The sequence below is a fragment of the Culex pipiens genome, chromosome 2 (assembly GCF_016801865.2).
Source record: "Culex pipiens pallens isolate TS chromosome 2, TS_CPP_V2, whole genome shotgun sequence".
Lineage (NCBI taxonomy): Eukaryota > Metazoa > Arthropoda > Insecta > Diptera > Culicidae > Culex > Culex pipiens.
Window position 1 is genome coordinate 77,501,368 of NC_068938.1, and position 17,696 is coordinate 77,519,063.

Sequence of the window (17,696 nt, forward strand, 5' to 3'; positions counted from 1 at the left end):
TTTCGAAAAGATCGGAAAATTTCACAAATGTTTCATATTTTAACATTGAAAATCGGACCATTCGTTGCTGAGATATAGACATTGAAAAATGGTGGGCTGTTTGGGTGAGACTTAGAAAACATCAATTTTCCTGATTTTAAACCTTTGCATTGCAATATCTCAGCAACTAAATGTCGTATCAACAAAGTCCGAAGAAGCAAAGTATAGAGAATTTTCTTAGCTTTTCAAAAATATTTTTTTTCAAAAGTGGGCAAACATGTGCATTATTTTTAAAAAATGAAAAACTTCAACTATATTCAAAAAAGTCACCTAAATATGGCTTTAACTTGTAAACGGTGCACTTTATCAAAAATTCACTAGAGTACTTTTTGATTGCAAATTTGATTTTACATCGAAAAATGAAGTTGAAAAATTTTTGCGACCAATATTTGGGTAATTCTCCGCCAACTCACACAGCAGTTGCCCCGACCCCTCTTCGATTTGCGTGAAACTTTGTCCTATGGGGTAACTTTTGTCCCTGATCATGAATCCGAGGTCCGTTTTTTGATATCTCGTGACGGAGGGGCGGTACGACCCCTTCCATTTTTGAACATGCGAAAAAAGAGGTGTTTTTCAACAATTTGCAGCCTGAAACGGTGATGAGATAGAAATTTGGTGTCAAAGGGACTTTTATGTAAAATTAGACGCTCGATTTGATGGCGTACTCAGAATTCCGAAAAAACGTATTTTTCATCGAAAAAAACACTAAAAAAGTTTTAAAAATTCTCCCATTTTCCGTTTCTTGACTGTAAAAAATTTTGGAACATGTTATTTTATGGGAAATTTAATGTACTTTTCGAATCTACATTGACCCAGAAGGGTCATTTTTTCATTTAGAACATTTTTTTTCATTTTAAAATTTCGTGTTTTTTCTAACTTTGCAGGGTTATTTTTTAGAGTGTAACAATGTTCTACAAAGTTGTAGAGCAGACAATTACAAAAATTTTGGTATGTAAACATAAGGGGTTTGCTTGTAAACATCACGAGTTATCGCGATTTTACGAAAAAAAGTTTTGAAAATGTTGGTCGTCGTTGATCATGGCCGTTCATAGTCACCCGCGACAGACACGGACGACGAAACGAAGAAAAACGCAAAAAGTAACTTTTTCAAAACTTTTTTTCGTAAAATCGCGATAACTCGTAATGTTTATAAGCAAACCCCTTATGTCTATATATCATTTTTTTTTGTAATTGTCTGCTCTACAACTTTGTAGAACATTGTTACACTCTAAAAAATAACCCTGCAAAGTTAGAAAAAACACGAAATTTTAAAATGAAAAATTTTGTTCTAAATGAAAAAATGACCCTTCTGGGTCAATGTAGATTCGAAAAGTACATTAAATTTCCCATAAAATAACATGTTCCAAAATTTTTTACAGTCGAGTAACGGAAAATGGGAGAATTTTAAAAACTTTTTTAGTGTTTTTTTCGATGAAAAATACGTTTTTTCGGAATTCTGAGTACGCCATCAAATCGGGCGTCTAATTTTACATAAAAGTCCCTTTGACACCAATTTTCTATCTCATCACCGTTTCAGGCTGCAAATTATTGAAAAACACCTCTTTTTTCGCATGTTCAAAAATGGAAGGGGTCGTACCGCCCCTCCGTCACGAGATATCAAAAAACGGACCTCGGATTCGTGATCAGGGACAAAAGTTACCCCATAGGACAAAGTATCACGCAAATCGAAGAGGGGTCGGGGCAACTTTTCCCGATTTCGTGTGAGTTGGTAGAGAATTACCCATTTAGATTTTTTGAAAAAATCTCTATTGATTAAGAAATTCATAACTCGGTCAATGATTTTTTGCACAACCTGTAAATTTCTGAAAAGTTGTCATTTTATGTCCTCTAAAACATATAAAAAAATAGTATTTTTTGCAAATCAAGTTTTAGTAATAAAAAGTTAAATAAAAAAATCACCTATTTTTTTTACTGTGTATCATTTTTTTCCAGTGTAGTCCGTATCCATACCTACAACTTTGCCCAAGACACCAAATCGATTAAAAAATTCCTTCAAAAGATACAGATTTTTGAATTTTCATACATCATTTTTGTATGGACAGCTGCCAAATTTGTATGGAAAATTATATGGACAAACTAATGATGCAAAATGGCTTCTTTGGGCATACCGAAGGCACCAAAAAAGTTTCAGTCGGATTAAAAAATACAAAAATTAAAATTGAAGAAAAATGACCGATTCCGTAGAGAATTGCTCAAAGGCGGGGTTGGGTTGTAGAGGGCTAAAAAGAAATCCTTTAGAATCAAGAATTTATTTTGATAAAATTTTCAATCGATCTCTTGACAAATCATTTTGATTCATCCCACAAAATTTGGGAAAAAAGTTTTTAAACTTTCATAAACATTTATATAGGTTTTAACCATTTGCCCATCTGTATTCTGGTAATCGCATCTTTGAACTATATAAAGTTAGGATATGATTTTTACTTTGGTGAAATATTGTTAAATATTATTAAAAATCAGTTCATACGAATCATTTTTCGATAAATTTAATTTCCAAACAATCAATCCATTCAAAAAATCGATAACTTTAAATCAATCTCTTGACAAAACAAGTCAGTGCAGTTATAAAGCATTCAATAGAGATGAGGAAATAAAAAATACAATGTATTGCTTGTTCAAATGAATTTCATTGCATATAAACCTTACAAAACTACAAGCAATGAGTAAGTTATCCACCTACTAGCCAACGAATCGATTGGTTTTATGGGATTAGATGATTATTTAAAAAAAAATTAAGTACCCTAATTCCATCCAAAGCATCAAAAAAATTCTGAAATCACCTCATCGTCATATCATCACAGAAAAAGCTCCACCTTGCTCAAAGGAAGCTTACAATGACGATCATCATCATCAACCACACCAGCCAACTTTTAACGACCCCCATGTGAATTCGTGCAGGAAATTTTCTAATTTTGCTGCTGCCCTCCCATCTGTGAGTGATTCGAGCTATCCTGCTCGAACACATTCACGCACGTTTACTCACACACGCATGTGTGGCACTTTTTCTCAACACTTATCACGCGACACCCTCACGTTTGCTTTTTTTTTCAATAAACACCTTTCATTCTCTCGCTAGTGAGCTTTTCGAGTGTAGGAGAAAACGAATAGAGAGCTAAGGAGAAGAAGCAAAGCAAAGGAAAGCTGGAAAAACCGTTTTCCCGGTTCAGAGCGCCAGTTGGGTGGTTCGGTTTACCGAGAAGCTCGGCCGAGTTCAATAGAAACTTTTCACGTTTCGACGTTTTTGTTTTAGTGTCTTTTTGAGCACAATAAATAATTTAAAATATAAATTTTGATTATTAACTAGAAATTATTAAAATCCTTGTAAAATTAGCTTTAAAAATATATCATTGGTTTACATTTAAAAAAGACATTTTAAAAAGCTATCAAAACATAAATTTTATTTTTCTAAAAAAAAGTTTCTTCTAACAACAAAAAATATCGAAAAAAGCATGATAACTTTTAAACTTTTAATACTGTGCTTCACAGCAAAATTAATGACAGCTCCTGCTACAGTTAAGGCAAAGGGGTGTGTGGGTTGGACGCAGCGCGCGGCGTGATTCGAAACACTCGTTTGTCGAATAACAGCAAAAGCAGCAGCAAAAATAAAGCAAAAAAATAAATAAGAGTGTATAAACCTCATCGTATTACAAGCATTGCAGCACTGCCAGCCAGCCGCCTCCTAGTGCTGTTCATGTGCTTAGAAGCTGTATAGAGCAAGCAAATATGAACACACACACGCACACACATACACACAGCTTGTTCGATGTTGGTGCTCGAATGATGACGACGTGATTATATGGTGTCCGATGCCTGTTTGTTCTCTCTCTCTCTCTCTCTCGATTCTCTAGCTAGAGCTGGTTGATGTTTGAATCGATTTCTGAGCGAGCTGTGGTGTGTTATCAGGGTTGTAGAATTGGCTTGATTTTGGAGGTTTCTTGAGACAATCAAACTTTCAAAATGTTTATTTCATATGACCTAAAGACGAAAAACCAAGGTCGGTATCAAGCTACGGAACTTTATTTAAAATAAGAAACTTGTTCAAGAATTTTAGCAAATCTGTTCATGTTTTGCCTCAAAATTTGAAAAGCGCGAAAAGCTTTCAAACCTAGAGTTTTTTAGGGTCTTATAAGCTATTGTCTTTTATTCACTCAACCCCCGATGGTGGGTCACTTTTTCGTTTAACACTTTTTTAGTTTTTACCCCGTTGGTTGGTTAAAGTCAGACTAAAAAGTGACGAACTGTCACTTTTTACACGGCGCTCACGCACACTATCCGTGTAAAAGTGGTGTCAAACTAAAAAGTGTCCCCGTTCGTTTGACAACAGTCGGTGTCAAACCAACGGGGTTTGAGTGTATGTTTATTGGACCTTTTCAAAAAAAAAAAAATCTAGAAACAATTATCAGTGTCGATTTTTTGTGAATTTTAAAACAATGCACCAACCCTCTACTGCCAAATTTTTGACTTTTTTTCATTTTCATATTTTGAGCAAGCTTTACTTTTCTTGTTCTTTTTTCTTCAAACTTTTAGAATTTGTTTATATGCAGTTATCCTCGTAATGGCAACAAGAAAGCTCTTATGTTTATACATCTTTTTTTAAGTTGTCTGTGCTGTTTGTAGAACGTTGTCACACTGTTAAAAAATAACCCTCAAAGTTAGAAAAACACGAAATATTAAAATGAAAGTTATAGTTCTAACGAAAAATGACAGGATTTTTTGAACAATTTTTACATTTTTTTTCGATAAAAAAAAGTTTTTTTTCCGGAATTTTGTGTACGCTACAAATTGGGCGTTGAATGCTGAAAAATGATCGTACCACCCCTACGTAAAGAGATATTTGAAAATAGAGAAAGTTTCACACAAATCGACGAGGGTCGGGGCAACTTTTTCCGATTTCATGTGAGTTGGCGGAGAATTACACACATTTTTATCGAAGCTCATCTAGTGGCGGGTTTCGTTTGTTGAGTAATAACTGTGAACTGTTCCAAGTTTGCGGAATAATTAAGCAAATGTTTTCGGCTCCATATAAATGGATTATCAGTTTGAATCAGTACCCGAAAATTGCTTCATGCAAACCTTGATGAAGTGCAACATTTCCCAACGAACCCAAAAAAAGTTTTTTTTAATGTTTTATCCTAACAAGGTAAGTAATTTTAATCAAATATTGTTCTGAAAACTTTCAACTGTCAAAAACCCAGAAACTTGTAATTTAATGGGACTTTGTTGTAGTTTTTAAGTCTGCATTTTTTCATTGAAAACAAAAAAATATTTATGATTACTTGTTTTATGTATACATAAATTAAGTAATCATTAGAGCGTCCAATTTCTCGTCCCGGGAAAAAAAATCCCGGGAATTCCCGGGATTTCCCGGAAAAAAAATATTTCCCGTTTCCCGGGAAATTTATAAATTTCCCGGGAATTCCCGAAATACAAGCAGAAGTACACATTTTCCTACCTTATTGGCACTAATGTTTTGAAATTATACAAAAAAATAACAATTGGAGAACCTGAGTTGATTTTATTTATTTCTATCTACTGTTCATATTGACTGATCAGCTTGTCTGTAAATTTCATGTCAAGGTTTAATTAAGGTAATATTTATTTCTGAAGCATTCACCAATAGGAACATTGTTTGCTTATATGTTGGACAACAAAATTTACGCTGTTATGGAATGAATATAAACTATTTTATTTTAGACAACCTTTTTTAATGTTTTTTTTTGTAATATCATTTGAAAATAAGATATTTACATTGAGATTTGTTTGACTTTTTTTACCTTGAACATGTTGGATGGAAATTGAGAAGAATTTGTTTCTAAGTTTTCGAGAAATTACAGATTGAAGTTATAAATTTATGAAGCACGTGAGTTATATATGAAAAATATCGTTGAATTTCAACCACTTTTAAATACACAAAGTTATTTTAATCTAACTGATTAATTAGGATGAATACCATATAACTAAAATCATATCATAAAACCATGAAAAACCATTAAAAAACATCTCCGTGTCAAATTTTCAAGTTAACAAATAGTGTTTCAAGTTAAAAAGCGCTAGAAATTATATTTTGAAGATAAATTCAATGATAATTTATTTATTCACACATTTATTTTTTTTGGTTTTTTTATTTAAACTTTATGGTCGCTGAGGCAAATTTAAAAGAAATTTTATGGTTGTGGAGCATTGATTTTCACTGTCCAAACACTTTGATTTAAAAAAATCCTTCTCAACAAAAATACTAATAATATTTTTTTTCATTTGAGATTATTTGAAAGATTAAAAAATTAGAAAGTTTATATACTTTCTCAAAGTTGCATGATTTTTTACAAGCAGTCAAGCCATTAATTGATCCTCAAACCCATTTTGACCATTAAAGTTGCTGTTCTATACAATTTCGTTGCAAAAGATTAATCAGAAACAGGATTAGAATAATTATTGTTGAATTTCAATTTTCCCGGGAATTCCCGGGATTGCCCGGGAAATTTGTTGAAAATTTCCCGTTTCCCGGGAATTTTGTAACCCCGGGAAATTGGACGCTCTAGTAATCATATAGTATACTTTTCCAAGTTTAGTTTCCAGATCGCAAAATTAAGTGGAAAATGGATTTTCCGAAAAAAAGGTTAAGTTTTGGTGCCTTGGTGTCTTCAGAAGAGTTATAGCAAATGAAAAATGACAACTTTTGGTTTGGTTTAAAATTAGGGTGGTTCAAGATCAGGGTGATTTTGAAAATCTAACTTTTCAGGAATATTTTTGGGATTTTTTCGTCTTCTAGAAAGTTATTGCGCTCGCCAATCCAAGCAAAATTTTATCTCGCAATCTGCGCCTTCTACGACCAAATTTAGAGAAAGCATCTTAGCTAACCTACGAAAATCAGGTTTTTGAACGTTGAAATTCAGGGTTAAGTTTTGGGGCGCTTTTAGTGCTCTAAAATACGAACATTTTTATTTTTTGACAAGTCAATTTGGACCAAAAATTGATTTTTTTACACTATGGTTCAATTCTGAGGTCAGATTCAAAATCAGCGGGCAAAATTTCATGGAAAAATATATAGTTAGACAATTTTTGAATTTTGTTAGGGTGGTCCCACACATTTTTCCTTTGAAAATTAGACACGTAAAATCATGTTTTTACGTATAATTTGCTGCAAATTTTCATCAAATTGCATTTAAATTTAAATGTTTAATGACGTGCAAAAGTGTTACATCATAAATGATGTAACATTCGGAAATATTTTTTTTGTTTGTAGGCTGTAACTTTTGACCCTTAAGTCTAAATTGACCCGTCAAAAAAAAAAAAAAAAATGTTCGTCGTTTAGAGCTCTAAAAGTGACTCGTATATTTTTCTTTTCTCTAAAACGTAACCCTGAATTTTTACGTTCAAAAAACTGACTTTTGAAGGTTTGCTCAAATGCTTTCTATGAATTTGAAAAAAGAAGTCGAAAAAAAAATCTCAAAAATATTCCTGAAAAGTTAGATTTCCAAAATCACCCGATCGTGAAAATTGCCCTTTTTCATTTACTACAACTGCTTTGAAGACACCAAAGCTCGTCAAAACTTAACGATTTTTCGGACAATTTATTTTCCACTTAATTTTGCGAACTGGACCACTGTGCAATGTTCTACAAAGTTGTAGAGCAGACGATAAACAAATGTATAGTTTTTTTGAAAATGTGACGATTTTGACTATTTTCACCAGTTTATCGTACACAGAAAAAAAATATTCCTGTAAATTTACATTATTTATCATGTACCAAAAGGTATCATGATAAATGATGTATATTAACATAAGGTTCATTGGAAATTTACATTAGATTCATTGGAAATTTACATTAGTTTTGAAAATTTACATTAGTTTCGGAATTTACATTAGTTCAAATCAACTAATTCTGATAGGCCAATGGGAATGAGAAGCTCGACCTGGATTGCAGTAGGAAAAGGGTGTGGCCTATGTTCTATTTTAAAATGATTGAAGCGGGCAGCAAAAGGAAATTCGCATTTTAAAAAGTTGTTTCACAGGTAGGGGACGCTTTCTCGTCGACGGCCAAGTGGAATAACGCTGGACTGGAATCGAACGGACGACGGGTAGGATGTTTGGTGTTACTGTTGCTACCCGCTGCCGACTAAGCCATCTTCGCATTTTATAAACGAGTGGCTAAAGCATCAACTTGTTCAGGGTGAGGCTCAGGCAGTGGGCCAGCGAAGTATGAGAGCGATAGAAAGAGAACCAAATATAACTATTTTTAGTTCGGATAGTATTGAAGTCAAAGTTTGGCAGAAATACATTGGATATATGATTTACATTAAATAGGAATTTACATGAAGCCGAACACGGGTAGAAATTCATTAGATTCTCTCTTTACATCATATTTCAACATTACAATGAGTGAGTTTACATAAGAAACAGTAATTACGTGCTGTGTAAATTTACATATTTTTTTCTGTATATATTTATCCCTTAAAACTCAATCGTGCGCTTTTGAAAGTTTTTTTTTTGAAAAAGTCAGATAATTTTGCATAAGAATGACGCTTTGGATGTTTGTTATGATATTTTTTTCATATTTGGTGTCTTTTTTCATAATACCTACTCTGCCCATGTTCGCATAAATGTCCCATATGCAATAACAACAAGCAAAACAAGTTTTGTCCCACACATAAGGTTACGTGTAAAGTTTTCGCGAAAAAAATGGATTTCCTCCTGATTTCAAGAACAAAATAGTGAATGTTGTAGGCTTTACTGAAAAGACACACGATTGCAAACAAAACTGCATCAATACCTCAAAAACGATGTAATGCATATGGGACATTTATGCAATCAGGGACAGTGCTTTAGTGTAATATTCTCAAGATTTGAATAAGACAAATACATTCTCAGCCGTTTGGTGCATTCTTTTCTTAAAGCACCATGCGTCTTCACTCCCAACTATGCAGGTCATTTGCACTACAATCCTCCAAGCTTTCCCACCCAATCTTCCTTCCAATCCATCAGGGTCGATCCTTCATCCTTCTGAACCCGCCGACACGCACCTTCGACTTCAACCCTGACCCAATTTTGTAGCGGTCTCAAAAGGAAGGGAGGGGAGGGAAGCTCCCACGAGAGCGCAAGGGCTCTCTCCAATTGAGCGAAGCTGAGAGCGAATCGATGGAGCAGCATGATACTTTTCGTGGAAGCAAAACTTGATTCAAATGAGAGCGAAGCAGTGAGATTCGAGTGGTGGTCTCGATACTCGAATAAAACTCTTGATTTCGTGTTCCCGTTGAACGGGTCTGGGGTGGTTCCCAAATGAAATATTTTTAATTCAATGTTAATTTTAAAATTTCAAATGCTTGATGCTAATTTGTATTTGAAATTGTGATTTGACCTTATTTTCGACTTCCGGAACCACCCTGACGCTAAAACCAGGGGTGTCACTACTCAATCCCCTGCTCGACAGTACCCATTCGGGCAGTTGGCTCTAGTTCGAGCTCGTCGGCTAGGTCGGGCAGTGCTCTAGCAGAGTCGTAACCATCGACATCGCTTCCTCCTAGCAGTTGTGTTGAGGAGTTCGTTTCGCGCAGTTCGCACCGTCGTCTGTTCACAAGTTCGGTTCGGTTTTGGCTGTGGCAGAGTGGCCTACATGTGTGTACAAACCACCACCACATCGGCACGGCATCGGTTCGTTCGGATGACGACGACGATGATGGACTCTCCGACTATGTGTGTGGTGCTGTTCTGTATTATGAATTATTGTACATGAAGACTTGGGCAGTAGATTATTTGAAAGTATTACCGTCAGCCGTTTTTCGCTTCGATCCCCGCGCGAATCAATCTCGCTCAAGTTCAGTGCGGAATTCCACGCCGAAAACACCACGCGTCATTTGACCTTCCACGCGAAAGTTGCGTGCAAATTTTTCACTGTGTCAGTGCAGATAACGTGAAACACACAGCCTTCTCGGGAAGATCCTTACGGAGATTCCTTTGGAGAATCGCACGGAAAGTGTGAGAGGCAGAGAGAGAGAAGAGGCCTTACCCCGAAATAAAAACACTCGACAGCCGTGTTTTAAGGTGATAAGCAAAAACGCACATACGTACGTGCACACACACACACACACTCACACACCGAAAAACCGGGCTTACACACTGGGAAAATGATAATTTTAGCCAACGATCGATCGCTCTCCAGAAATCTCTAACCCAAAACTTGTTTTCCTTTTCCCCCGCTTAGGACCACCCTAAAGTTGGTGAAGCCTGAAACCACCCGCACCGGAAAAGGTGGCCTTCGGGTGGCCACCTGGCAACTACGAGGAGTGATGTCGCCGTGTCGTTTCCGGACAGAGCAGCAGAAGAATCTGACGAGTTCAGTGGAGGCTGGTGTGGTGATTATTTCTGCGGAACAAGTGCGAACCTGGCCCCGGTTTGAAGTATGCTGAAGCCGATCAAGAACTTCATCACCTATCTGCAGAAGAATGCTAATGGTTCGGCGATATTCGGGTGAGTGTTATATTGATAATATTGATCTGAAAAAGGGAATTACAAGCACAGTGTTTTAAACCTTTTGAAGTGGACAGCGACACTAAAACAAAGTTTGAACAAAAATGAATAATTGATTGGTTAAGTTTTTTTATAGGACACTGAACTACAATTACCAGATTTTAGCTATTAACAAAAATTAAAATAAATCAATTTGCAATGGGAACCATGAAGCCATTCATCCATTGAGAGACACTAGCTGAGGTTTAAACTACAACGTAAACTTTAAAGTTGAATTATTATATCTCTATATGATTTACTTACAAGTCTTCAATTAATTGGGAAAGTTGAATGATGGATGAGAATTTACAAGTTGACTTGTGTTTTTTGAAAACAGCTTAAGAGCGAGTTTTTCACCAATGTGTAACAAGTCGTATCGAGGTGCTCCGATTTGGATGAAACTTTCAGCGTTTGTTTGTCTATGAGATGAATTCATGCCAAATATGAGCCCTCTATAACAAAGGGAAGCCCGTTTTACCGGCTTTGAAGTTTGAGGTCGAAAAAACATAAAAAATCTTAAAATTGTTCGCATTTCCGTAAAACTTCATCAATTTCAACTCTCTTAGTTGCATTCGAAAGGTCTTTTAAAGCACTTCAAAATGAGCTATAGACATCCTGGATTGGTTCGTTTTTTTCACTCCAAATCAAATCAAACCATCCACATTAACGACCCCCGGGTCTTTTGTGGTCTCTATTGCAAGTTTCTGCTCGAACCTAGGAGTCCAAAGGCTTGAATGGGGAGAGCACCCAAACTTCTTTTTACTCCAAGGAACCTTCCACCCCAGTGTTTGAACTGACGACCTTTGGATTGCTAGTCCAACCGCCGCCAGCGATTCCACCGGAGTAGGCTTGGTTTGGTGTGTTGTTTGTACTTATGGCATGGAGACAGCTCTTACACCTAGAATGACTTAACGGCCTAACAACCAAGGCCGGGACCGACATTTTACTTCCTCATCCGATGGAAGGTTGCAGCAGATGGGAATCGAACCCAGAATCATCCGCTTACAAAGCGGACAGCGTAACCATTCGGCCACACTTAGCTTTTGCAAATTACTGTCAAAAATTGATTTTTTTTTAAACCTTAATATCTTTTTCCAACAGCCTCCAACACCCATACTCCCATAGGTCAAAAGATAGGTAATTACATGGACTATAAGCCTACGGTGTTAACTTTTTGGCCAATCGCAGTTTTTCTCATAGTTTTTCGATTTTTCTAGAACAAACATTTTACAACGTTAGTTTTTGCCCTGCAGGCCAAGAAGACGGCACTTTTTGGTCTCAATTTTGTCATATTCGGAATTCCGTAGACTTATAGTCCATGTAATTACCTATCTTTTGACCTATAGGAGTATGGGTGTTGGAAGCTGTTGGAAAAAGATATTAAGATTTTAGAAAAATCAATTTTTAACAGTAATTCGCAAAAAGTATGAGAAAAAGTCAAACCAATCCAGGATGTCTATAGCTCATTTTGAAGTGCTTCAAAAGACCTATTGAATGCAACTAAAAGAGTTGGAATTGATGAAGTTTTACGGAAATGCGAGCAATTTTAAGATTTTTTAGGGTTTTTCGACCTCAAACTTCAAAGCCCGTTTTACCCTACTTCCCTTTGTCGTAGAGGGCTCATATTTGGCATGAGTTCATCTCATGTATAGACAAACAAACGCTGAAAGTTTCATCCAAATCGGAGCACCTCGATACGACCTCTAGAACAAACCGAGCAATATTTACAAATACTGCCTCTTAAGCTACAATAGTCAATAGGACGATAGCAAGCAAACTATCAATCATAAATGAAGTTTAATTGAATTGGAGTTTTTTTCTGCAGGTGGCCGTCCCGTATCCACAGCCAAAGATGATCCCTTGAAAAACACATATAAAAAGACATTTGTCAAGTTAAATAAAACAAGTCAATCTTCCAAAACATACATTTTGAGTGTTCTTCTTTCCAATATTTTTGAAATATTGAAAATTAGATGAAGAAAATGATTTTGGTGAATTTTTGTTCTGAGCCCCTTAGAGGTGGGGTTGGGTTGTAAAGGAAAAAAATAATTTATTATATTTAGAAATGTAGCTTTGATGAATTTTGAAAAAGTGTGCAATTTGCCAGGGATCAATATTAAAGTAAAATGTTGCAATTGATTGATCTTTTTCTATTAAAAAATAACTCTCTGAGAGGTTAGAAAATTCACAAAAAATTTACATTGTTTACCCTACTTTTTTTTTGCTGAGTCTTGAAATTATTAAAAATATGTGTTATTATTGATTTATAACGGTATTGTGTTTAAACATATTGACGTTTTAAATTAAGCGTAGTTTGAGTGACACTAAAAACATTAATTTATTGTATTTTGTATTTATATTATAAGATAAGTCTTCAAAGTTCCATAGGCAATGTTATAGGAAAATTTCTCAACTATATGAAAGATATATTTTCTAAAATAAGCTCTTGGCTGTATTTTTTTCAAAATCCAGACATGAAAAAAATCTGCTTGTAATTAGATTTAATTAAAAAAAAATGATCTGGTTGCAACACGTTTGCTTAAACGGGACCATCCATAAACCACGTGGACACTTTTTTGGGAATCCCCCCCCCCCTCCTCGTGGACAATTGTCCATACAAAAAAAAAACTTTTTTGTATGGATCGTGGGCAATGTCGTACCGTCCTTTTGAAATGTTGCTCTGGATTTTTATTTTATTTTATTTTTTTGGCATTGGCTTCAGGCACGGGTATGAATCTTCAAGCAATTTCAATATGATGGTGACTTGTATCAGAAGAAAGTGAAGCATTTTCGCTAGTTCTCACTGTTCTGTGTTTTGCGTACACGCCCGCAAACATAGACCACACACATACTAACACAAAGCGCCACCAAGAGGCAAAAGGTGATTACGAATATTTTTGACATTTTCGTTGAAAATATGCGGTTTTGCAAAACCAAATAACAAAACCAAACAAAATTGAAATACACTCAAACCCCGATGGTTTGACACCAACTGTTGTCAAACGAACGGGGTCACGTTTTAGTTTGACACCCCTTTTACACGGAGTTCACACGCACTACCTAACGATTGTTTTGATAGTGTGCGTAAGCGTCGTGTAAAAAGTGACAGTTCGTCACTTTTTAGTTTGACTTTGACCAACCAACGGGGTACAAACTAAAAAAGTGTCAAACGAAAAAGTGACCAACCACCGGGGGTTGAGTGTAAAAGTTAATGTTAGAATTCATCAAATAACACAGTTTTGACAGTTTGTGCAAACTTATATCCAAATAATTGATAAAACAAGATGAAGGGTCCGGGTTTCGAAGCGTCCGGGAATTCAAAACATGGCATTAAATGAGTTCTACCCTACCCTAGAGTGATTCAGAATTTTCAAATCCATGATGGCGGCCTAAATGACGGTGATGAGATATTGAAAAAGATATTGAAACTTCGTTAAATCGAGGCTTCAGATAATCGAGTCTGGACTATACCATGTAAAACGTTTCACCTGAAATTGTATGTAGTAGAGAAATCAAAATTCCGCGCGATGATCCTAAAATTGTTTTTTTGAGTTTCTTTTCACTCATAGTTCATGCATGAGAGAGGAGAGACATGTTATCTTTTCGGGACATTGGGACGCTATTAAACGCAAGATTAAACCACGTGTTACAGTAGAACCAACCGCAAAAAATGCCATTCATACTAAAATATTTGATGCTCTATACCCCTCTTTCCAGTCTAACCCCCACCACAATGGGTCCCAACGAAGAACCGACGGCCACCACGCTCGACGAGGCCGTTACGACCGCGGTCGTCGGCGGTTGCGGCGACGACGAAGAGGACGGCCTGATGCCCTCGGACGAGCTAAACTGCGACGATCCGCTGTACGATCCACTGGCGCTGGACGACGCCGCGTGCGGTTCGGACCTCAACGTGAGCTGCACCAGCAGTATCGCCACGGATCTGGACACTTCCGCCCAGATTACGCTGGTGGACGTGACCAGCCTGAAGAACAGTCCCATCCGGCGGGACTCGGGGGAGGAGAACATTAGCGTGGTGACGAATGGGTGTAATGGGGGTGAATCTGTGAATATTAGTGTAAACGGACAAGTTGGCAGTGAGACGTCGCCGCTGGTGAATGGCCATGGCGGCGGAGACGAGACCAAGTCTACCATTCTGGGGGATGACAGCTTTACGACGGCTTCCACCGGGGGAACCCCGAACGTTACGATTAACGGACAGTGCATTGCTAGCGGTAACGGAGAGGTGGAATTCACGGCGACGGATGGAGTACCGGCAGTTACGACCGGTACCGAAGCGGCCGCGACGACTCAGGGAACGCCGCGACAACGGGAAGAGGAAGAAGCTAGTGATGGGTCCGATTCGGGGCTCGGGTCGGAACCGTCCAGAAATTTGGTTCCAAGTGTGGCGGTGAAAAGTAATCTCAAGCGACGCTCGGCGGAAGACGCCCCGACGACGGACGTGAGCAGCGAGAAGCGACCAAAGAAGGGCATCACGTTCGACGGTGTGACCGTGTTCTACTTCACCCGGATGCAGGGCTTCGGGTGTGTACCGTCACAGGGCGGTTGTACGCTGGGGATGGAGTTTCAGCATATGCACTCGAGGTGAGTTTGGGGGTTTAAAATAGAAGTTAGTGATGATTCTTAACCCCATGCTTCTTTTCCAGACGCTTTACCCTAGCTGAACACGCCGCCGAGCAGCGCAAAATGCACCGCGCCCAGCTCCAGGAGTTGAACGGCGCCCGATCCAGCTCCAGCGAGGAAACCGACAGCGAAGAGGAACCCAGCGAAAGCGGTTCTGAAGCGGAGAGCGAATCGTACGGTTTTCTGCAGCCAGTAACGACCCGCCAAAGGCGTGCTCTTCTGAAGGCCGCGGGGGTGCGGAAGATCGACTCGACGGAGAAGGACGAATGCCGGGTCATTCGGACGTCGCGGGAGGTTTGCGGTTGCACGTGCCGAGGGTATTGCGATCCGGACACGTGCGCTTGCAGCCAGGCTGGGATCAAGTGCCAGGTTGATCGGCCAAACTTTCCTTGCGGGTGCACCCAAGACGGGTGTGCAAACGTGGTTGGGAGGGTGGAGTTCAATCCTGCGCGGGTTAGGACACACTTTATCCACACGATAATGCGGTTAAATCTGGAGAACAAAGCTAGTGAGGACCAGAGGCAAATGAGTGGGGGAAGTAGCTACGGAAGTGGGAAGGATTGGTCGAGCGGACCTGTGCGATTACCGGGGCTGTACGGGATGATGGGCGGGGGTGGTGCTGTGGAGCAAGTTGACAGCTACCATCAGCAGCCTCAGTACGGACACCAGGGTTACCAGGGTGCGGAATCGCTGGATCTGCACTACGCGTTCCGGGATTACTACGGCACTGGTGCACAGCAGCAGCCTCAGCCGGTGGTCAACGACCAGCTAACGATGATGAGTTCCTACTACGGCAACTACGCGACTCCTCTGGATCAGTACCACCAGCCTCACCATCCCGGTCTAGACCAGCGACAGCCCGATCCACATTCCTCCTACCACGGCCAGCAGCAGCAACAGCAATCGCTGGACAGCCTCAGCTCCGCGGTCATCATAGACGAAGACACCACCCTCAATACCCCCATCAACCCCAACTTTGTCTGTGACGACCCACCACAGCCCGAACCAACCTCCACACCAACCACCGCCCTCAGTTCCCAGCTGAGCCTAGACGCATCCCAACCCTCCCAAGACCCACTCGACAGCAGTAGCAGCTTCATCGACCTCAACAGCCCCCTGGCGGCGCCCTCCAGCGATCGGCTCGAAGCGATCAACGACCTGCTCGCGAGTAGCCGCGCCAGTGCCGTCACCGCCGTCGTCAAGCGATCCCTCCCCGAGGAAGACGACGAGCTGAGCGACTTCCGCGACCCGCCCGTCATGCCCACCGTTGTCATTGACTGCGATGCGGAACTGTCCCAGGACGACACCCAAGAGGGGGATTGCACGCTGGTAACGGAAGAAGTGGTCAACTCAACGGAGATTGTCCCGGCGGACAAAGTCGTCGAAACGAGCGAAAATCTAAGTGAAATTATCAAGAATAGTATTGTTGAAACTGTGTCTAACTAATTGTACATAAGCAGCAGCAGCAGCAACTTCTCTAACATTAAGAAATGTTCCCGTTTTAACCCTCGCGTTCACCCTCGTTTTGCTACTTTTGTTAGCAGCGGCGCGTGCGCGCGCGCGATCAAGTTCGAATCTTCTTTTCTCTGCAGGGTTAGCGTAAAGTTTTTGCTCCATTTATTATTTTTTTGCTACAAATATATACATTTAAAGTGTAGTTATTTAATCCTTGTTTAAATTTTATACCCGTTTCCCATCTTTATTGCAAAACCATTTAATTGTTTCCGTTACGCAAAGCTGGTAATTATCAACACACAAAAATCAACGCCACTTTAGACTAGCAACAGTAGACAAACATTAGCCAATTTGCTCGGAAAACAAGTTCCGTTGAAAAAGAATCAGCTAGATTGTAAGTAAATAAAATGTCACACACAAACACATGGTGGAAACGATTTTTGGGTTGATGTTTATTTTGATTTCTTTAAAAAAAATACATTATGAAAGAGCAAAATCTGAAAATTCACGCAGGAATAATCTTCTAACAGAATGAGAAGTGAAAAAAAATCGACAAAAGAATCATTACAAAGCGTTAAATATAAAAGAAAACACAACACTAGGAAATTGTAAGTTAAAGAAAAAATCGGATCAAGTACCGTTGGTTTCCTAAATTGTACATAAGTTTCACTCAAACTAACCAACAAGCGACACGCAAGTGTGCGTGGCAATCTAAAATGAAAAAAAAAAGAAAAAAAGGATACAAAATACATCAAAATACAAAACAAAGTAAAACCCATGTAAAATGTGAAACACAAAACTATTACATCAATTATGAAATGAAAATAATAATAACTATTAAAACATTCAAATAGTCACATAAAATATGCGTTCCTTTCTTTGTCTTGAATATCACAATAAATTACAACACGGATCAGTAGTGCGGCGCCGTTGGGGACGCGCAGTTCTGTTTTTTCTCCTTCTTCTTTTTTTCATTGTTGTTCTTTCGCGCGTTCGTTGGCCAATTTTTTTTTGTGTTGTTCTCTTTTTATAGT

At 38.6% G+C, this 17,696-nt stretch overlaps 1 protein-coding gene across 3 annotated transcripts in view; it reads left to right on the forward strand.

The window, feature by feature from the left end:
- The window catches only part of LOC120413538 (uncharacterized), a 31,512-nt gene extending 14,039 nt beyond the window's left edge, over positions 1-17,473 (forward strand). For 2 of the 3 annotated variants that reach the window (XM_039574413.2, XM_039574414.2), the window contains exons 3-5: positions 10,259-10,524; positions 14,281-15,168; positions 15,231-17,473. In XM_039574413.2, coding sequence (XP_039430347.1) covers positions 10,457-10,524; positions 14,281-15,168; positions 15,231-16,653 — 2,379 coding nt within the window. In that variant the 5' untranslated portion in view covers positions 10,259-10,456 and the 3' untranslated portion in view covers positions 16,654-17,473. Of the gene's footprint in view, positions 1-9,543; positions 10,099-10,258; positions 10,525-14,280; positions 15,169-15,230 lie in introns of those variants that run through there. The other variant, XM_039574415.2, reaches the window with a different exon arrangement.
- The last annotated feature ends 223 nt before the right edge of the window (positions 17,474-17,696 follow it).